Source organism: Marmota monax, unplaced genomic scaffold (genome assembly GCF_021218885.2).
Source record: "Marmota monax isolate L192 unplaced genomic scaffold, Marmota_monax_Labrador192_F-V1.1 WCK01_AAM20220418_F8-fsc00031, whole genome shotgun sequence".
NCBI classification, from domain to species: Eukaryota; Metazoa; Chordata; class Mammalia; order Rodentia; family Sciuridae; genus Marmota; species Marmota monax.
This window is the reverse complement of record NW_026695197.1, coordinates 3,532,946-3,555,269: the sequence shown is the minus strand read 5'-3', so window position 1 is coordinate 3,555,269 and position 22,324 is coordinate 3,532,946. Positions and strand designations below refer to the sequence as shown.

General features: G+C 32.5%; 1 protein-coding gene across 6 annotated transcripts in view; it reads left to right on the top strand.

Annotated features, from left to right (window-relative positions):
* The window catches only part of Trappc8 (trafficking protein particle complex subunit 8), a 94,559-nt gene that overhangs the window by 12,459 nt on the left and 59,776 nt on the right, over nucleotides 1-22,324 (top strand). For 2 of the 6 annotated variants that reach the window (XM_046428337.2, XM_058573964.1), the window contains exons 3-12: nucleotides 1,252-1,335; nucleotides 4,328-4,417; nucleotides 6,535-6,709; nucleotides 9,392-9,545; nucleotides 11,988-12,081; nucleotides 12,758-13,017; nucleotides 13,451-13,566; nucleotides 14,332-14,482; nucleotides 15,665-15,765; nucleotides 19,341-19,446. In XM_046428337.2, the coding sequence (XP_046284293.1) occupies nucleotides 1,252-1,335; nucleotides 4,328-4,417; nucleotides 6,535-6,709; nucleotides 9,392-9,545; nucleotides 11,988-12,081; nucleotides 12,758-13,017; nucleotides 13,451-13,566; nucleotides 14,332-14,482; nucleotides 15,665-15,765; nucleotides 19,341-19,446 (1,331 nt within the window). The remainder of the gene's footprint in view (nucleotides 1-1,251; nucleotides 1,336-4,327; nucleotides 4,418-6,534; nucleotides 6,710-9,391; nucleotides 9,546-11,987; nucleotides 12,082-12,757; nucleotides 13,018-13,450; nucleotides 13,567-14,331; nucleotides 14,483-15,664; nucleotides 15,766-19,340; nucleotides 19,447-22,324) is intronic. The other 4 variants (XM_046428339.2, XM_058573966.1, XM_058573965.1 and 1 more) reach the window with 3 other exon arrangements.

Below are 22,324 nucleotides of genomic sequence, written 5' to 3'. Positions count from 1 at the left end.
CTTTTGGCAGTCTGGCTATTTACACTCTTTGGTCTAAAGAAATTGTGCTCTTAGAAATTCTTCATTGCTTGCTTCCTGGTTGTTTTGTGCTGTTCTTCCTGGAACCACTGTTAGTTGACTGTAGAACCTCTTTAAGGGTCTTATCTTTTTTTTTTTTTTTTTTAACATCTATTTTCTGAATTTTTCTTTTTTTGTGCCATCTTGTTCTTGGTATCTTAACCCTGAGGATGTTAATAAATTTTTATTATTTTTTTATTGTTAAGTTTTTTCCTATTTTTTTCCGTTCTCTTACTCTTGTTTTTCAAGTTTGTTTTCATCTCTTTCATTTTGGAGACTTTCCTCAAACATTTAGTAAAAGCCCTTAGTGTTATTTTCTATTTCAGATTGAAACATTAAAACCCTGACTGGGCATAAGAAAAGCTTTATCAGTTAGTGGACTTCCTTATTGGGTGATGAGGCTGGGAATAAGCTTGAGCCTTGCCCAGTTTTTATTATTTATAGCTCTTTTCCTTGGGGCCATTTAGTTTCTCCAGGGAAGGATTCTCAGATCTCTCGTCTGGCTATCTGTGTACAAGGGGCCTTGTTTCTTTTAGTAGTTTATAAAGTGGGTTAGTAGTTGATAGGAAGAATGTAGTCATTATTTGATTGTGAGAAATTATTTTATCTAATTATGTTATCTGCATTCTCAGGGTCCTGCCAACATCTCTACACAAAGGATGATTGAGTATTATTTGCCTTTAAAAGCAGGTGGAGGCACTATTATAGCTGAACTCTTTAAGAAGATTTTTAAAAGAATTCCAAGTGTTGAGGATAAATAGCAAAAGAAAACTATTCTTTTTGCTTTTTCCCTGATACTTTATGGCACCTTCTTTCAGCTTTATTTATGTATTTATTTTCATACTGGGGATTGAACCTAGCATCCTGAGCATGCTAAGCACATGCCCTCTACTACTGAGCCACAAATCCAGCCCACAGATTTATTTTTGTGGCTTTGAAAACGGGGAATGAAATATGATACGGTATTTAATTCATTTGAATAAAATTCCATTATACAGAATAATGCTCTTTGGAGATTATTAAAAGGAATTTAATCTATTTTAATAAGGTGTTAATTATATGTCCAGAAGTATGCTTCTGATTTTTACTTAATGTAAGTCAGCATTCTCTTCATCCATTCTGTTTAAGAAATAAATAGATGTTAGATATTTACCTCACAAGCCTAGCTTAACAGTGCCATATTTTCTTCATCAGATCGGTCAATTAAAGCTAGTGTTCCTTGGTACAGTAATTGGAAAGACACATTGATGGAATTGAAAGAATCCTCGTTATATACAGGTATTTCTTGTGGTGGTCTCAGTTTTCCAGATTGTTTTCTCTTTGCTCCTTGTCTATTGTCTCTTTTCCCACTCAGCTACTACTTCTCATGTTCATCCCACTTAAGGTCTAATTTTTCTAAAGTGAAGGAGGTCTGATGGTATCTGTTCATCTTTTGTTAAATATCCTATTACTTATTGTGTTTACTCTTGATTTACAACATATTTACTAAATCCAGGTTTTGTCCTTGAATAGTGATTTTGGACTGTGTCTTATTTTTGAAAAGGAAAAATATACTACCCTTCTTTACCAAGACAAAGTACTTTCTGCACAGAGAAACTTTAGTAGGATAACAGGGTTGCTCTTTCAGTTTCTAATAAAGAACATACAGAGATGGAAAGGGTATGCAAAATAGTGATTTTTATCTCCATATAAATACTACAGAATTTTTTTTTTTTTAAGGAGAAGAAATTGGCACTAAGTATTACAGTCTCCTGTTAACATGAACAGTTTTTAAGGTATCACCCCCTCCCCCCCCCACTTTCTGCAAAACAAACAAACAAAAAAATAAATAAAACGTCATTTGAACAATTATAAAAACAGAATGATGCCCTTGATTTATTAGCATTTAGCAAAATTAAAGGAGGACAAAAGAACCACAGTGTATACATCTTCACAGCCCTTTAGGGGAACATATGGCTGAAAGAAAAATTTGCCTTATTAACCTGACTGTGGCCTATCTTAAGGATGAAAGCTCATTTCTGCCGTATATAATTTTAAATTATTCCTTTGCTTCTCACATCCTTAGTTGAGTACCCAGTATCTTTTTGCATCAGTATATAGAAAATTATTGATTCAAGAACTTGTATCTGTGCTTGGTTTTTCTTTTTGATTTAACTTTAAATTCTATATACATTTCCATGGTTTCAAACTCAAAGCTATAAAACAGTGTATAGGAGGTCTAGTCTATGTTCTTTTCCCTTTCTCATCTTCTCCTTTCTTTTTCTTCTTCCTGTCCTGTACAGATAATTAATTGTATTAGTTTTTTTTGTTTGTTTGTTTTGTTTTGTTGGCTTTGGTGGTACTGAGGGTTGAACTCAGGGCTTCATGAATGCTAGGCAAGCACTCTACCACTGAGTTACAACCTTAGCACATATGTATTAGATTTATTCTTCTGTTATTTTTTTAATGTAAATAAATACATGTATTGCTCTTTGTTTTCTTCCTTTTCTTACACAAAAGTGCATACTTTTCTCTTATTTTTTTAATTTAAAACTTAATATATTTAAGTGAGCACTTAGTTGCAGCACAGAGAGACCTTCCACTTTTCCCACAGCTGCTTAAGTGTGCTTTTTAATGGTTGTACCATAGTTTATATAACCTCTCTCCTCCTGATGACATGAGGGTTTTCTAGTATTTTTGTTATTACAGGTAATGTTATGATGAATAGCTGTTTTGAAAGATCTATTTTGTTTATTTAGAACTCTCAATCCCCACTATAAAATGTATTCCTTCTCATGACAATGTGTCTATAATTTAAGTTTAAGCAACAATGATGCAAGAAGGTAAAGAGAATGATAATTAAAATATATACAAATCTGTAGTCACTTAACCATATTTGTGGAGAAACCTTCTTATTTAACCAGTTTTATTGTCTCTTTTTCTTGCTATTGGTACTAAATGAAAATATAATGTTAATTTTGAGGCAGAAACTATTTTTGACTTATTGACAGGATATGTTATTAGTGAGAACATTGGTTTTCTATTGTGAATAGATACTAGTCTGTCACTCATTCTCCAATTTTTTGTCATTTTTTGGGTATAGATATACTATTTGTAGGGATATTTTTCCTCTTTTATAGTAGAGAACATGAAATTGTTATAATAATATGCCTCCTAATCAGACTACAATATATGTGTTGTTCTCACATTGTATTTGTTGGAATTAAATTTTTGTATATTTGGCACCAGGTACACTGTTTGGTCAAAATGTATGGCTTTTTTCTTCAACCCTCCAGTCATTTAACTTTTTTCTTTAACCCTCCAGTCATTGGTATTATAAGCTGAAAACATATTTGCTCTGTTTCAAAAGTTAAGATGAAAACAAAGAGAATGCGAGGTTTGTTATTCAGCACATGTAGTAAAAATAGAATTTCTTTTTAGTGAAACTGTGATTTAAGTAATCTGCTTTAGCCTCATAAAGCCAAATAAGTTCAAATGAAAAAAGACTAGATGTAATATAAAGTGATTAGAATGGAACAAGAAAGAGTTGGCACTCCAAGAATCATGTTATATACAATTATACAAAAAATGAAAATACTCAGCTTTGTATTTGATAAGGTAAGTATCCTTTGAAATTCCCTTTGAAGAAGCTTTATTGTAATCTTACTCAAGAATCAAATTCTAGAGTTTATCTACCACACCAATATTGACATTTTGAGCCAGATAATTCTTTGTCGGGGGATAACCTTGTCCTGTGCATTGTAAAATGTTTTCATTTTCCTTACCTCTTTCTGTAGAGGCCAGTAGGCACCCCCCCCCCCCCCCTCCAGTTGTAACAACCAGAAATACCTGCAGACTCTGCCAGATGTTTTCTCAGGGGTTAAAATCAATTGAGAAACAGTGCTCTAAAGTATTGTTTATGAGTAGGATCTGCTTATGACAGTGTGATTAGTAACACTGAACTTTGGTTCTGAAATATTTTTATTCACATAAGTTATATTAGAGCATTAATAGGTAAGTGGGTAGTGAGAACATTGTGGAGGTTTGAGAATAACTCGATTTTATTTTTGCAAATACATATACTCTAATGTATGAATATATTAGGGTGAATGACTCAATATGTGTGTGTGTGTATATATACGTGATATGTATTTTAAGGGACAGATGAAAATGCTTGCTTAATGATAAAATTATCATTTTTAAATATCTTTTAAGAATATGGAATTGAAATTTCATTTGTTGTGAACTGATTTTACTGAGGAATTCTAACTTTATATATTGTTAATTTTAGCTACTACTCCATGGTTTGAGTCTTATAGAGAGACCTTTCTTCAGTCGATGCCAGCATCAGATCATGAATTTCTGAACCACTATTTAGCATGTATCCTTTACTTCAATTCTCTTAAAATCAAATATTATGGAAGTTATTACTCTCAGAAATAATTGAATGAAGGCAAAATTATTGAAAGGTTATATGGAGTACAGAAATTATTATTATTTTTGGCAGTACTGGGTACTGAACTCAGGGCCTGGAGCATGCTAGGCAGGCATTCTACTACTGCGGTGTATTCCCAGGCTGATAAATAGTAATTAGTATTAACATTTATAAAAATAATAATTATTATTTTTGGTACTGGGCCTCAAACCCAGGGATATTTACCACTGAGCTACATCTCTAGTTCTTTAAAATTTTTTTGTAACAGAGTCTCCTAAGTTGCTGAGGGTCTTACTAAGTTGTTCAGACTGGCCTTGAACTTGCAGTCCTTCTGCCTCAATCTTCCAAGTCGATAGGATTATAGGTGTGTATCACTGTGTCCAGTGATAAATTATTTTTTATTGATGATATATCAAGTTTTTGTTATTGTTATTTTGTTAAATGGCATACTTGATGTATAATTGCTATAATAAATTAGTTTTTGATTTATTTTGATTATAAGACTTATATTGCTTATTATTTTTCTAACTTGTGTATATTGTGCTTAATTAAATTTTTTTAAAATTTTAATTTGTTATATAAGACAATAACATGCATTACAATTCATATTACACATATAGAGCACATTTTTTGTATCTCCGGTTTTACACAAAGTAGAGTCACATCCTTCGTGTCTTCATACACGTACTTAGGGTAATAATGACCATCGCATTCCACCATCTTTCCTACCCCTATGGCTCCTCCCTTCCCCTCCCGCCCATTTTCCCCTTTGCCCTATCTAGAGTTCATTTAATCCTCCCATCCCCCTCTATCTCCCCAGTGTATTATGAATCAGCATCCTTAAATCTGTGAAATCATTCAGGACTTGTTTTTTGGGGATTGGCTAATTTCACTTAGCATTATATTCTCCAGATCCATCCATTTACCTGCAAATGCCATGATTTCATTCTTTTATTGCTCAGTAACATTCCATTGTGTATATATACTACAATTTCTTTATCTTCATATACTGAAGGGCATCTAGGTTGGTTCCACAGTTTAGCTATTGTGAATTGTGCTGCTAAAAACATTGATGTGGCTGTGTCCCTGTAGTTTGCTGTTTTTAAGTCCTTTGGATATAGACCTAGGAGTGGGATAGCTGGGTCAAATGGTGGTTCCATTCCAAGTTTTCCAAGGATTCTCCATACTGCTTTCCATATTGGCTGCACCATCAATGTATGAGTGTGCCTTTTCCCCCACATCCTCGCCAACACTTATTGTTGTTTATATTCCTAATAGCTGCCATTTTGACTGGAGTGAGATGATTGGAGTATTTTTGATTTGCATTTCTCTAATTGCTAGAGATGTTGAACATGTTTTCATATATTTATTTATTGATTGTATATCATATTCTGAGAAGTGTCTGTTCAGTTCCATGGCCCATTTATTGATTGCGTTATTTGGTTTTTTCGTGTTAAGATTTTTGATTCTTTATGTATTCTAGAGATTAGTGCTCTGATGTGCATGTGGTAAGAATTTGTTCCCAATTAGTAGGCTCTCTGTTCACCTCACTGTTTCTTTTGCTGAGAAGAAGCTTTTTAGTTTGAATCCATCTCATTTATTGATTCTTGATATTAATTCTTGTGCTATAGGATTCTTATTAAGGAAGTTGGGGCCTAATCCGACATGATGGAGATTTAGGCCTACTTTTTCTACTAATAGACGCAGTATCTCTGGTTTAATTCCTAGGTCCTTGATCCACTTTGAGTGGATGAAATTGCACTGAGGCAGAATGGAGACAAGCATGATGTACAAGAATCTGTCATTATGTTGATAGTTATATAATTTTGATATTGTCTATTTTAGGAATTTCCTATTGAACATGTAAATAACCTAAAAACTCTGAACAAAAAATCTTTAAGATTTAGAACTTTGAAGACGTGGAGAAATTATTTTGTGCTTGCAGTGAAAATCTATGAAATCATATTTTTTTCTGGTTGGGAAATATCTCCTTAAAGTTTATCTTAATAAGATGATCATATTGTGCAATAAGTGATAATTACCTTAATAATATGGTTTACAAGGTATGTTGGTAGCATCATCTAATGAAGTTGAACCTATGGAACAGTTTTCAAAATTGTCACAAGAGCAGCATCGGATTCAGCACAACAATGATTATTCCTACCCTAAGTGGTTTATACCAAATACACTCAAATATTATGTACTTTTACATGATGTAAGCGCAGGAGATGAACAGAGGTAAGTTTTATTTTTAATTTTTTTCTTATTTAATGATTTAACATTAATTTGGACATGGCTTGTTTAAGTTTTGGATTTATTTTTTACATAAAAAGTAAAAATTTGTTGTATAAATTTATTAATAATAGAATTAGTTTTATCTTTTTTCTGGAGTTACATCCAACAACTGAATCATTTAATGTAGCTTTCATATATTTACCCAAACTCTCTTCAATAGCTATCTCTTACATAGTCTTTGTATATAAAATACTTGAGGTTCTATACCAGTAGACCGTAATTGTTATTTCTTACATTATGTAAAATTATTTCTCATTTCTTTTCCCTGTCCCAGTTTTGCCTTTAACTTTTCACTGCCTGCTATTATAGGCACCTCGGTTTTCACTGTTTCCTCTCTTGTCCAGCCTTGGTTTTCTTCACATTCTCAAAAACATCCAAACAGCCAGGTTTGGTGGCGCACGCCTGTAATCTCAGTGACTTGGGAGGGTGAGATAGGAGGATCACAAGTTCGAGGCCAGCCTCAGCAATTTAGTGAGACCCTCAACATCTTGTGGAGACTGTGTCTCAAAATAAAACATTAAAAGGACTGGGAATGTAGCTCATTGATAAAGTGCCTCTGGGTTCAGTCCTCAATACCAAAAAACAAAACAACAACAAAAATTCAAGCATTTTTTTTTTAAGTTTCCTTTAATATTCATTATTAGCGATTTGCAGTAGTACTTCTACCTCTGGGATTCATGAATCAGTTGTATTAAAAAAAATAAATTCTTGAAAAATAAATATTAAAAGCAGTTTATTATTTTATTTGTAGTTTATTTTGGTCTTTTTTTCAAGGTGTGGATCAAATTAATCTGTTGTTTTATTATTCCAATGTAAGTGTTGTACCACTAAGCCATGTCCCCAGCCCCTGTTATTTTGATACTTGGGTACCATTTAGGATATCTAATTTTATAATAATTTCTTACCTATGTTCTGAGCACAAACCATTATTCATTGAGTGTTGGGTATTGAACCTAGGATCTTGGGTATGCTAAGCACATGTTTTACACTGGGCTACATCCTTTGCCTCATTTTTAAAATAAAATAAATTAAACTCAATAGAACCACAGAATTACTTTGAGGATTGTCTTTAGAATTTTTGGAAATGTCTGTAGCCTTATTGGATAAAGAATATTATTTACATAGTAATAATTTGAACTATCTATTAAAATTAGTTTCTATGAGTTCTGTAGGGTTTATATCTTATATATTAAATGGTGGTTATAAGAATATTTAAGTAGTCATTGAAGTAATTAGATCAGTGGTTTTATTTTTAGTGGTATCATTGGTACTGTGAGCTGGAGTTTGATTTATTGAACTTGAGTATGTATATACATATATTTATATAAATTTTAATTAATTTTATTAATTTAGACTTTATAGAGTATGATATGATTTAGTTGTTTGCTCGGCTTGTTTTGTGTAATATCAGCATTTGCAGTTGAATAATTCAGGTTTTTTTTTTTTTTGGTTCCACTCCCAGGATAGCTAGGAAAAATGCTATTTTAACTGGTTTAGCCTTGTGGACCCAAAAGTTCATTTCCCATAGTTTGTACTATTTGCTGCTGCTTTTTTTTTTTAGAGAGAGAGAGAGAGGGAGGAGAGAGAGAATTTTAATATTTATTTTTCAGTTTTTGGTAGACACAACATCGTTGTTTGTATGTGGTGCTGAGGATCGAACCCGGGCCGCACGCGTGCCAGGCGAGCGCGCTACCGCTTGAGCCACATCCCCAGCCCTACTATTTGCTTCTTAGGCCATTTTATAATTTGAATTGAATTATCTTACCTGCGAGAGCAACCTAGTACACTAGTATATTTAGTTTTTTTAAGGTATGTAATCAGAATTTATTTTGTCGCATCTGAGAAACAGCTCATGGATTCATCAACTATAAATTTTGTAAGAAAAATAGGTGGATTTTATGTAATAAATGCCGTGTTTTCTTCTACTTCTTCTGAACTGTGTCCTGTTTTGTAAGATTTTGGAGGTCGATCCCCCCCCCCATCGCTACTGCCCCTGCTGGATTGAACCCGGGCAGTTCACCTCTGAACTCCATCCCCAATCCTTTTAATTCTTTATTTTGAGGTAGGATCTTGCTAAATTGCTGAGGTTGGCTTCAAATTTGCGATCTTCCTGATGTAGCCTCCCTGAAGTAGTGGAGATTATAGGCATGTGCCACTGTGCCCAGCTAATTTTCTATGTTAGCACTTTGGTTTGTTGAAAAATGTTCTCAGAGAATTCCTTCAGGTTCTATTCCCTGAAGACTAGTCCCCTCATTGAGAGGAAGCACTGCTGGTTTATGAGTTTAAGCTGGGTTGGTAAATGATAGCGTGTATTGTCTCATAGAAAGCTCAGAGGTGGATTCTTGTAAGGAAATTCTTTTTTTTTTTTTTATAGTTTCCCCAAACTAGTTTGATCACCTAGATTTTCTTTTGAGTAACAGGAATATATTTCTTTTGAATAACAGACTTTTTACTCCATGGAACCTACTTTGGTAACTCCACTTTACTATTTAATCCTAATTTTGTTTTGCCTTTTTTTGAGTATTATTTTTATATTAAGATCTTTTATCTAAAGTCTGCTCCCCAGTTACTATGATGCTTTTTCTTTTTTCTTAAATTTTTTCTTTTTTTTTTTTTTAATTTCAGAGCTGAATCAATTTATGAAGAAATGAAACAGAAATATGGAACTCAGGGTTGCTATTTGCTTAAAATTAATTCTCGAACGTCAAATCGAGCATCAGATGAACAGATACCAGATCCTTGGAGTCAGTATCTCCAGAAAAGTAGTATTCAAAACCAGGTATATGTAAAACAACAACAACAACAATAATAATAATGAAGCAAACCACAAAAGTTGTATTTCAGTTTTATGACATAATAGTATAAATGTAGGATTTTTTATGTTTTTTTTTTAAACTGGTACAGTTACTAATATTTATTTCGTGGAATCTGGCTATCCGCTGTGAGCTTTTAAATCAGATTCAAAAGCTGTTTTTAACCAACTGCAACTCTTCTCAGGTGTATAATAGTGTTAATTGCTCTTTTTTCTTAAAAGATTAAAAATGAATTATACAATGAAAACTGAATTAGATTGGCTAGACATGAATATAATAGAATTTTTTACTTGTCCATTAAATTTATTGTAAATGCTCACAGTTATTATCCACATGCTCTGGGGTTGCTGTCTACATTTTCAACATGATGTTCTTTTGGATTTCGGAGCTCATGCCTTTTAGTTGGGTGGGCTTTTCCTTCTAAGCTTTCCTTTGGTTTCATTTTCTTCTGAATTTTTAGGAAGTGTTATTTTTCTTCCCTCACTCCTTTCTTAATCTATAGTCCTGGACTTAATTAATTGTCTTTTGACCAAAGTGGATAGGAGTAAGGTTTTAAGTGTTTTCAAACATCTAAGTTTACAGTTGTATGCCCTTGGTAATAGGGAAATGCAAGTTCCTTTGCTTAGGTAGATAATCAAAATTTTTTTTTTGTTGTTTAGAAGGAAAATAAGCTGTATTGTGTGCTCTTTATGTGACATTATTTTAAAGACATCAATTATAAAATGAAGTATTGATCTTCTAATTGAGTATTGATCTTCTAATTGAATATTGTTTAAAGATTTATTTAAGTTGTTTATATAATATGAAATTTTTAGTCTAGACATTGTGCTATTCCAATATTTTACTCATTTAAATATTGAAATGATTGCTAACCTTCTTTGAGATATGTTGGGGAAAATTCTTTAGGCAAAAAAGAACCAGTTGTATGTTAACAAGTTTTGAGTTTTAAAAATAGCCTTTCAGGGCCATCCTCAGAATAGAAACAATACTGAAAGTTTTGATTTAGAGTTTAGCCATGTAAAGGGAAATGTAAATCAAGTTGTCCTGTTTGAGAACTTTTAATGGAAGACAGAGGTATCAATCTCCGATCCATGTTATAATTTCCTTTAAATCTATGAAGTACTGATAGCACTTCCTATCTCCTTAAGTAACCAGTTGTATTTCAGAACAGCTTGAAGTTGAGGGTCAACATAACATTTTCACTGTTTGTTCACATTGGTCCTTTTGTGGGGGGCATATCAGTTTTTCATTGTAAGCTTTCAAAATGTAGAAGGATAGCTCTCTGTCCCCTTTTATATTTTTCTAGACTAACTATACCCAGTTTTTTGGTCTTTCTCAAGAGGTTGTTTCAGATAGTTTCCTTAAGAAATTATAGTTTACATATTTTCCTCAAAGTGTGGCACTCAGAATAATTTCATATTTACTGTTCTCATGGAGTAGCTTGTGTATTTTAATTTTTCTTTGTTGACTGAGAAAGCAGTGCCTTTGTACCAGTGTACTTTGCATTTGATATTTTTTCAAAACACTTGAATATATTCATAATCCACTCAAACATGCTAGCATTGTGAACATGACTTAGGAGATTTTATACTCCTTTGTCTTTTTGCCCCCTGACTCTAGTAGTCCATTCCTTGCCATCATTCCTTTAGATTCATAGACATTCGTATATACCTATATAATATCTGTGTATATTCAAATGGGTATATATGTATATATCACATGTAAATAAATTGAGATAGAGGTCATTTAAATTCAGAAGAATTAGACTAGTAAATTGAGTGGTGAAGAATTTAAAACTTTATCAGAAATGCCTTTATGGCTATCACATCCCAACTACCTTTCTTTCAAATTCTACTCATCACATATTCCAAGAAACCTCTCACCACTTCTGGGCTTGTTCATAATCTCCTTATAGGGGGTTAATTCTAATAGTACTGTGCATTCAAAATACTTTTTATCTCCACCATCCACCCCCACCCCATCCTGGACTGTTACTTAATTCTTAATTAAGGAGTTAAGTGGATTAGAGTGTTAGAATAAAATACATAAGGCTGGGTATGGTGGTGCATGCCTGTAATCACAGCTACTTGAGGGGATCACAAGTTCAAGGCCAGCCTGGGCAACTATTTCAAAATAAAATAAAAATAGAGTTGAGGAATGTAGCTCAGTCGTAGGATAGTTGTCCAGCTTGATTGAGGTCCTGGGATCAGTTCCCAGTCCTGCAAAAACAAACAAACAATAACAACAAAAGAACATGGAAGAAGGTAGAAATTTAGAGGACTAGAAGAAAAGACAAATAGTTCATATGAAGCCAGTGGTTAGCAGAGTAATCATACTTGTTGATGGATTTGGTGGTATCTTAAACATGATAAAATGATTGTTAATGCTGTTTTATTTTATTTTGCTAGGAATCATATGAAGATGGCCCTTGTACTATAACTTCAAATAAGAATTCTGATAGTAACTTGCTTTCATTGGATGGATTAGATAACGAAGTCAAAGGTCTTGATATACTTCTTGATATACTCTTTTGATAGAAAACATATTGTTGTCAAAGCATGCTAACCTTTATAGATAAAAGATGGGGAAATTTTTGTAAAACAAAAAGATAATGATCAGGTTAGCTTTTCTTCTGAAGTGTTTATTGAATCCTTTGAGTTTGATTTTTGACCTTTAAAGTTTGTTTTATAAGAATAATATATCAGTTTTTTAAAAAACAATATTCGTGGAAAGCAAGGGAAGATGTGATGTACGACATTAATTATTTCCCCACTTTAAATGATTTTGAGAGTTGTATTTCTGTATTTTTAATTACAGTTTTGGTAATAATAGCTCTAAATATTTTTTGTGGTAATTTTTCTTATGGCTTAGTTGTGATATTTTAAAATAATTCTTTATATTAATTTAAAACTATTTTTCTTTATTTCCCAATTTACCTGAATTCTTAAATTTCTATTACATGTAGCAAGTATAAGCTCAAACCCTTTAAATGTAGGGGTGAAAATGTTAACGATTAACAATTAAATGTTAATCTTAGACGTCTAAGGTGTATGGAGAGATTGTAGGGTTCCATTTTTCTGTTTTTTTTTTTTCTTTTTTAAATTTAGCAGAGTGGGGTAGTAGTTTTCCCATTTTCTCTTGCATTCTGAGAGTAAAAGAAAGATTTTTTTTTTTTCAGTAGATGGCTTACCAAATAACTTTAGAGCTCACCCACTTCAATTGGACCAATCCAGTGACCCTTCTAACAGCATTGATGGCCCAGATCATGTAAAATCTGCTTCATCATTACATGAAACAAAGAAAGCAAATACTGGAATAATTCATGGTGCATGTTTAACACTTACCGATCATGATAGAATTCGACAATTTATACAAGAGTTTACATTTCGGGGCCTTTTGCCACATATAGAGAAAACAATTCGGCAATTAAATGATCAGGTAACACTTAACTTTTTGGATTTTATTTTTCAAATTTAAGTAAATACTAAAGAATGTAATATAAATTATTTAAAGAATTTTAAGATTTTTGTTTTGCAGTAGGCCATTGTTAGTACTTACTGAAATTCCTATCAGTGATGAAACTCTATTCAGTCCTAGAAGAAACTTATTCATTTTCAGTTTTTTACCATCATATTAGTTTGTGTGTGTGGTCCTGAGAACTGGACCCAGGGCCTCATTTGTGCTAGGCAAATGCTCTACCACTGAGCTACATTCCTAGCTCTTTAGGTAGTTTAAAGAAAAAAATCAGTGTTATTATAATCATTATTTACCCACTACTAAAGCTTTTTAAAGGTTATTTAAAAGTTTTTTGTATGTAAACAAAAAAAATATTAAATCCTTATTTGTCAACATATTTAATCTTTTTTCTTAGCTAATATCAAGAAAAGGTTTGAGTCGATCTCTATTTTCTGCAACTAAAAAATGGTTTAGTGGCAGTAAAGTTCCAGAAAAGAGCATTAATGAGCTGAAAAATACATCTGGGTTGCTGTGAGTAAAATATTGCTGTTTTAGTCTTTCCTGTTTTTTGTTTTAACTTTGTCTAGTGTTTGATTATGTGTTGTCATGCAAACAATAACTACCTTCATAGTTTCTTAGTTTCACAGTGTCAAACATTCAGGTAGATAAGAGCAGTGACTGTAAGTTAGTTATTTAATTTTAAAAAATATGTAATTTGGACATCTAAAAATAAACTCTAAAGATAACTGGGAAAGTCACTTTGTTTTGAGACTGTTTCCTTCCCTATTTGCATGAAGATGGAATTAGATTACATATTCATTAATAACCCTTTTGTATCTTAAAGGTTGTAGTCTATGATTCTAACACATGGCACATATTTAGCAAATTTTGTTTTATAAAAAATCTTGTTTTAAGGGAGAATAAAATTAATCCATTTGGATTAAAATTATTTTTCCTGATGTAATTCCTGGAATTAACCATTTTATTCACTACATAACTTTATCATGGAGAAAATACTTGCCTGCTGTTAAGAAGTTCCCACAGTTATAAATTAAATAAAGTAACTTTTTGTTTCCAAGTAGTTCTGAAACTTGACACTCTTCTTTGGTAAAGAATTCTTGTTAAAGAGAATCAGTTTTCTTCATATTCTGGATAGTCGAATAGCTTGTTATACATTTTATATTTAATGGAGTTGAGCGTAATAAATTATACGTATATATTTAAATGATATATATATATATATATATATATATATATATATATTTTTTTTTTTTTTTTTACTTATTGTATATGCAGGTATCCACCTGAAGCACCAGAACTTCAAATCAGAAAAATGGCTGACTTATGTTTTTTGGTGCAACATTATGATTTGGCTTACAGTTGCTATCATACTGCAAAGAAGGATTTTCTTAATGATCAAGCAATGCTTTATGCAGCTGGTGCCTTGGTTGGTATTTATTTTTTTATTTTTGCTTTGTGGGGAATTTAACCCAGGGCCTCATACATTTTAGACAAGCGCTTTACCACTGAGCTACGTCCCCAGCCCTTGTTTGCATTTTAAGAAAATAAAAACTAAGTGCCTATATTTTGATGTATACAGACTTCCTCTCCAGAGAAGTACACCTCTAGCCTTGCATAGCATTGGGCTCAGTGCAGACTACACTTTTTCCCATGTTCACCCTACATAGTAGTTTTGCCTGTTAGGAGGTCCTTTTCTTTGTCTCCATCTCTGCCAGGATTTACATGTTGGTATTTTTTATATTCCCCAAGATAACCTCCAGTCATGCTAAGCTGCCTTTCTAGATTATGTAGGTCACCCTCCAACATGCCATTAAACAATTTTGCTAGTGCTTTGATTACACAGATGAATAGGCCTCAGAAGGACTGTCCTAACCATATTTTTCTGAGGTTTATTACTCTTAGGGCAGCTTGTACAACCCCAGTTATTTTCAGGTATGCATATATCATGTTATAGTAGACATGCCTTTATTTTTTACTGCTAATCTATTTCTTTCATATAGCTGCTATCTCTATTTAAATAGCTTAGAGGTAATATTTATCAGATAATAGATAAAATTGGAAAAAAGATACAGTCATACGTTGCACAACAAGGTTTAAGTGTACTATGTTGGTGTCATATAAGCATATTGCTTTAAAAAATTATACCACCTAGTAGTATTGTAAACCCATTATGCTGCCCATAGTATAAGGAAACACGTGAGTGCAATTTCTCAAAACGTATCCTTGCCATTAAATGATGCATGACTATATTGTCTTTGTATAATTCCATCATTGGTCTGTTCTGTGCTCTTGGAAAAACTGGGAGGAGGTGTACCTGAAATCTTAAGCTAAGTTCACTTGTTGTTTTATTTACACCAAAAACCAAAGTTAACTAGGTCTTCTTGGAAATCTCATTTAAATATTTAATTAAAGACTTGAATTTGACTGGAGAATTTTAAGATGAAAGCATATAAATATATTTTTTGAGTCTGCTTTAAGCTATGCAATTTATTTATATGTACAATAAGAAATTCTAATAAATTTCATTCTAATTTTTGAGCTTCCTGAATGCTAAATTATAAGACTTTTTCTCCTTTTGAAATGGTATACATTTTGTCTTCTCCCTTAGGAAATGGCAGCAGTGTCAGCTTTTCTTCAACCAGGAGCGCCCAGGCCATACCCTGCTCATTACATGGATACAGCAATTCAAACATATAGGGATATCTGCAGGTAGGTGACTATAATATTTATATTTTGCCCATTTAGAGGTAAATGTAATAGTTTTTAAAAAAATTTATATTTTGACATTTATATTTTTAATTATAAATAGTTCTTTTTGTTTTTCATGCTTTAGACTCTCAAGTTAATGTAGTGAGACAAATTGAGGTGAAAAAAATTAATATTTTATTACTACGTCTTTCCTATTTGGTTTTGATTAGGAATGTTTAGCTTATGTTATATTGAGGGTGCATTATATTGTAGGGACATTTCTGAACATACCTACTATTAAGCCAGGAATTAGCTATTTTGAATTTTCCTTATTAATTAAGAGTTAAGTAACAGTCCAGGGTAGGGTAGAGGTGGGTGGTGGAGATGAAAAGTATTTTGAACGCACAGTACTATTTAAAGTATTTTGAATACACAGTATTATTAGAAGGAGATTATGAACAAGCCCAAAAGTGGTGAGAGGAGGTTTCTTGGGATATTTGATGAGTAGAATTTGAAAGAAAGGTAGTTGGGATGTGATAGCCATAAAGGCATGTCTGGAATTGTGATTTTTAGAAATAATGTTGTGGTTGCATCATTATTAGTGAAAGGATATAGAGCTCTGTCTAGGTCAAAGCAATTATATATTTGGAAAGTGTTGACTGATAAATTTGGAAAAAGGGTTTAATATAAATTAGTGTGAGGAGGGTTTATCATTTATTATGATTATTCTTAAGCTGTAATTAAGATGTATATAGTAGTAAATGGGAGATTATTGAGTAGAGCCTTGACATTATAAAAGTTATTTTTCAGAATGATCAATCTGACATTTCTTTTCCTTGTAGTGCTGGGGATCAAACCCAGGGCCTTGCTTGCTCATTTTAGGCAAACATTCTACAACTGAGCTACACCCTAGCTCCTTTATTTTTCTATTGTAGAATGGATGCATTGGGGAAGAGAGAGATATGAAAGCCATTTTGAGTCCTATAATGTTTATCAAGTAGAAGTAGTAATTGTAATAGCAATATGTGTACAATATAGCAACATTCCTATTTTTTAAAAGTTAATGTTTAATTGAGTGTTTGGTACCTCAACTCACTATGTCCAAGTAATTTACACTTCATTTAATCATTAAAACAAACCTATGGTGTTATTTCTGCTTTATAAACAAGGAAATGGAAACTTCAAAAATTTAATTTACCCAAGGGTATAGTGGTAGAACCACTATCAAATCCTACCTTTTATACATTATAATCTATTCAATAACATATTTATAGATTTTAGCAGAAGATATTGTAGCCCTGTGAAAAAGGAACTACTAAAAGGGATTGAGAGGAGAGATTCTAAAGGCAGAACTAGTACAGTGAACTACCAGAGAAACCAGAATAGTGAAAGTTTCAAGAAGTTTGAATATTTGTTCTCTGAAAAGATCTTCCTTGTCTTTATGAAGTATAGAACTTGTGGAGATACGCATGTAGAATGCCACAAAAGAAAAGACTGTGTAGTGACCTAGATAAATGTTGGCAATCCTTTCCACAACAGTCTATATGTGTTTCTGAATCCCTATTTACTGTTATGCATTATTTACCTTATAATCCTCATTCTAAATTGTCATAATTGATAAGATTTGTCAGCAGTTTAGTAGTTGGGATAAATTAGAAACATTGTATCAATTACATGTAGCAATTTTAAGAAGCTCCCTTATCTTGGAAATATTAAAATGTAAATAAATTTTCTTCAAATACAGTCAGCACAATATTTAGCATTGCAATGTCCTCTTAGAATTCTGTGTTCCACTTTTGAATTGATGAGATTCTATTTCTCTTATAAGACTTTTCTTGAATTTTTTCTTTTGGCTACTGGGGATTAAACCCAGGGTAAAAGCATGTGCTGGTGCACACCTATAATCCCAGTGTTTCGGTATGTTGAGGCAGTAGGATTGCTAGTTCAAAGCCAGCCTCAGCAACAGCAAGGTGCTAAGCAACTAAAACCCTGTCTCTATAAATAAAATACAAAATAGGGCTGGGGACATGGGCTCAGTGGTCGAGTTCCCCTAGTTCAATCCTCAGTACCTTCCTCCCCCCAAAAAAGGCATGTGCTGTATTACTGAGGTATACCCCCTACCCTTAATTTTTTTCTTTCATGAAGCCATCCTTCTCTCTCCTCAAAACACAATAAAAATCAGTTATTGTCTGTTTATTCTCTTTTGTATCAGTTTCTACTTTTAATATAGAATTGTGTCCTAGAAATATTTGAATTCTCAGCACTTCACTCTGCTGATAAAATGTTTTGTTTTGCTTTTTTTTGTGTGTGTGCAAATTAAAAAAAATTGCTTGAATTGACAGATTATTTTAATAAAGTCCTGGACTTGTAGCCATTGGCAAAATGGGTAAGAAATAAAAAATAAATAAAAATAATAGTGTTAAGACCTGAGAGATTTTATAAAATTTATTTAAGAAAACTAAGTATTATATATGAGCAATACTGGTAAATAGAAATTAAGTCTTTTTTTTTTTTTTTTTTTTTTTAAAGAAAGAGGTGAGAGAGAGAGAATTTTTAATATTTATTTTTTAGTTTTTGGCGGACACAACATCTTTGTTTGTACATGGTGCTGAGGATCGAACCCGGGCCGCACGCATGCCAGGCGAGCGCGCTACCGCTTGAGCCACATCCCCAGCCCTAAGTCTTTTTTACTTATTAATAATCTTAGGTATTTATAAATTCTAACCCTATATATAAAAAATTATATTTTGTAGAAAGTTTGACAGATCACCACAAATAATTTGAGACTAGTAAATTTTATTCTAAAAATATTGTTCACAGTGGCATTCCATAGTGGGTTTGAGTTAATAATCTTTGGTTGTTATTTTAAAGTCAAGTAAAATTCTGATATAAGGAATAGAAGTTAAAAGAAAAATCTTTTGCTGTTATTTTCCAAAGAAGGACTCAGCCTTGTCATTTCACAGAAAAAATGTTTTCATTTAGTTTATTGTTTTTGAAAATGAATAATCTAATTCTAGATTTCTGATATAGAAGTCCACAAAGAAAAACCAACTGATGAGGTATTTTTACAAAAAAAAAAAAAAAAAGTTTGACTCGGATCACTCAGGCAACTTTGGTCCTTCGCTGTCTCCAGTTTAAACACATTATGGTGGTACTACCATAAGGAAAATGTCTAAATAGTCCTATAAGTAGCCAGAAAATGAAACAAAAGTAACTAGAGTTTGCAGTGAGAACCAAAAAAACCAAAAACAACAACAACAACAAAAAATATTGTTGACATGCTTATATTCTTTTGTGTTCAAATCAGTTTTTGTTAACTGGCTATTCATTCATAGTTACCAAGTAAATTCTAGCTTTTTTACCCACAGGAATGGTAATTTTGCATTGTATTCTTACTACAAAAATTTGTGATTAATAAAAGTTAGATGAGTTATGGGAATTTTCTATATTTTTTTAACACTTTTTTGATATGTGGGTAATAAGGATGTAGACTGTTTTTACTCAAAGTTTATAATTGTAATATTTTGCTGAATATGTTAACTTTGATGTGCTAAGGTATTGTTATTGCTGATTATATTTTTCTCATTTTTCTTTAGGAATATGGTATTGGCTGAAAGATGTGTATTGCTTAGTGCCGAAATTCTAAAAAGCCAAAGCAAATATTCAGAAGCTGCAGCTCTCCTAATACGGTTGACTAGTGAGGTACTGAAACTGTGTAACATTTGATTTAATATACATTATTTTGTAAGCATGTATCTTTTTTCATGAGAAGGTGTACAAAACATAAAATTAGGAGCAGCATCCTTTTGGGATTTATAACATAGCTTTTTAAGTTATTTGTTGAATTAATTTTAAGTATAATTTTTATAAATTGAATTTATTTTATTTAGACATTTTAACTCCACATTATATTATTATTAACCACAAATATGTATTGGGCATCTCCTATGACTTAGGTTCTATCTTATATGTAATGGTTTTTAAAACAACATGTATGTGCATCATTCCTCAACTTTAAAACAATAGCCACTGAAGAATTTTCAATCTTGTTTACAATTAGTATGAATTTTTTTTTGGTTCTGGGGATTGAACCCAGGGGCGTTTCACTACGGAACCACATTCCCAGGCCTTTTTATTTTTTATTTTGAAACAGGGTCTCACTGAGTTGCTTAGGGCCTCACTAAGTTGCCGAGGCTGGCTTGGAACTTGTGATTCTCCTACCTCAGCCTCTTGAATCGCTGGGATTATAGGCATGTGCCACCGCACCCGGCTAGTATGAACTTTTAAAGAAAATCATCTTAATCGTTTATAAAATTTTATTATGAATATTTCAAAACTGAGAAATGTAACCCATTTATAGTTGCTATTGAAGGTTATACAATAGAATTATTGAATTGCTTTCACCATAGATGTGTAAAGAACTGTAGTATTCTTTTGTAGGTATGGTTAAAGACATTTTGTAGAATACTCAAGAACAAAGGAACATAATCAAATATGTATTTTACCCCTTAAATTATTACTGTTCTGTTTTCACTCTATACAGTTTTAGGACAATCTTATTCACAGTTGTGATTTTCACGCTCAACCTATTCCAAATCCTGACTTCTTGAATTTTAGATTATTTTGGCCACTTTAAAAATGACATATCTACTTAAATGTTTTCAAGACATCTTAAGTTAAAATATCAAGAAATTCAAAAATTTTTTTTGTGTGTTTGTGTGTGTGTTTGTGTGTGTGTGTTTTGATGCAGAACTGGGAACAGAACCCAGGGCCTCTTGTAGGCTTGCAGTCTAGGTCAATACTTTACCAGTGAACTGTCATCTCAGCCCTAAATTTGAAATTTCATATCTGATGTTATCACCAGCAAACTCTGTTTGTTCTAGCAGAAACTGCTTGAAGTACTCCTGTATTCATGCTTCCTGTTAGTAACACAGTGGTGTGTGTGGGTGGGTGGGGGGTTGTTTCATTTTCTTAAATATATTTTTGATTTTATCTCAAAATGGTTTACTAATCTCCTACTCCTCCAAGTCCTAGTTCTCATCCTTAATATCTTTTATCTGGACTAGGACTTTTTTCCTTTTTGCTTTACTAAATTTACTTGTTCTTCATTAGTCCTTTATTAGTCATGTCTTTCAGATAGTCTTTCCCACTACCATAGGTCTCCTTTCTGCTCTCTCACATAGTGCTATAAAACTTGACTTGTTCTGTTGTATTATATTGGAAGTTATATCTAAGCTGTTAGCTGCTTGACGGCAGGGAATTGGGCTGCCCTCTATATTTTTATCCCTGGTAACTAACACTTGTCTTGGCACATGGTACTCTACAAATGTTTGTTCACCTGAATTAGTAAGTCCTTTCTAAGAAGAGGGGTTTGAATGTGTTGCTGTGTTTTTCACACTAGGGATATCAGTGAATATAAAAATTAATGGTCCAGGAGCTTGAATAGAATTTTTTTTTCTTGCTTAAATGTTTTTAATTGCCTTTCTACCTGCATATGTAAATAAAATTTCTTTTTTTGGTACTGGGGGTTGAACTCAGTCAGGGGTACTTGACCACTGAGCCATGCCCCCAGTCCTTTTTTGTATTTTATTTAGAGACAAGTGTCTTACTGAGTTGCTTATTAGTGCCTCTCCATTGCTGAAGCTGGCTTTGAACTCACGATTCTCCTGTCTCAGCCTCTTGAGCCTCTGGGATTATAGGCGTGCTCCACTGTGCCCTGCTAAATAAAATTTCTTTAGAGTAAATTCTTCTGCCTGCATTTTAGCCTTGTTATTTTCTGTTGTTCTCTTCAACTCTTGTTTTCAATTTTTTTTCTCAAGTCCATTTGATTTATTTTGTCATGAAAGTCTAGAAAATGTATCACTGTCATTTACTGCTGTAGGGTAGTGGGTGGGAGCAGGTACTTTGATGCATTTTGCCAGAAGTTGTGATTTACAGTGGCTTGTTCTGCTATAGTTCTCATTTTTTTTGTGTGTGACAAAAATAAAGATTACTAGGCATAATGTGTATAAAATTAATATTAAATCTTAACTAGTAATTTATGTAATGGCACACTTTGCTATCTGTGTGTATTTTATTAACTAGAAAGGCTATATTATATCTTGAAAAACATACTTGTCTCAAGAATAGAGAATATAATCATATACTGTTGATATAATTGAATTGTGTTCCCTAAATTTTTGCCAGTACCAAATGACAGCTATAAGACTGGGTGAAAAAGTTATGCTTTGAGTTGATTTTTTTAGAACTGCAAATTTATGGACAGATTATTGTTTTATGCTTTGAGATTCTCAGAATGGCAGTGCACAGCCTAGTCTAATGGGGAAAAAAAAAATCACGTTTACCACCATGTAGCATAATATATCCAAATTTGGTATTTTGAGACATCCCTACTATTTGTCACTACATTTAAATATCTTACTTTTTTGTGTGTGTGTGGCACTGGGGATTGAACCCAAGGCTTCACACGTGCCAGGGAAGTGCTTACTACTGAACTATATATTCCGAACTACACTTAAATATGATAAACCAGTTTTAGACATAGTAATGAAAGTTTTTTGGGAGGGTGCCGAGGATTGAA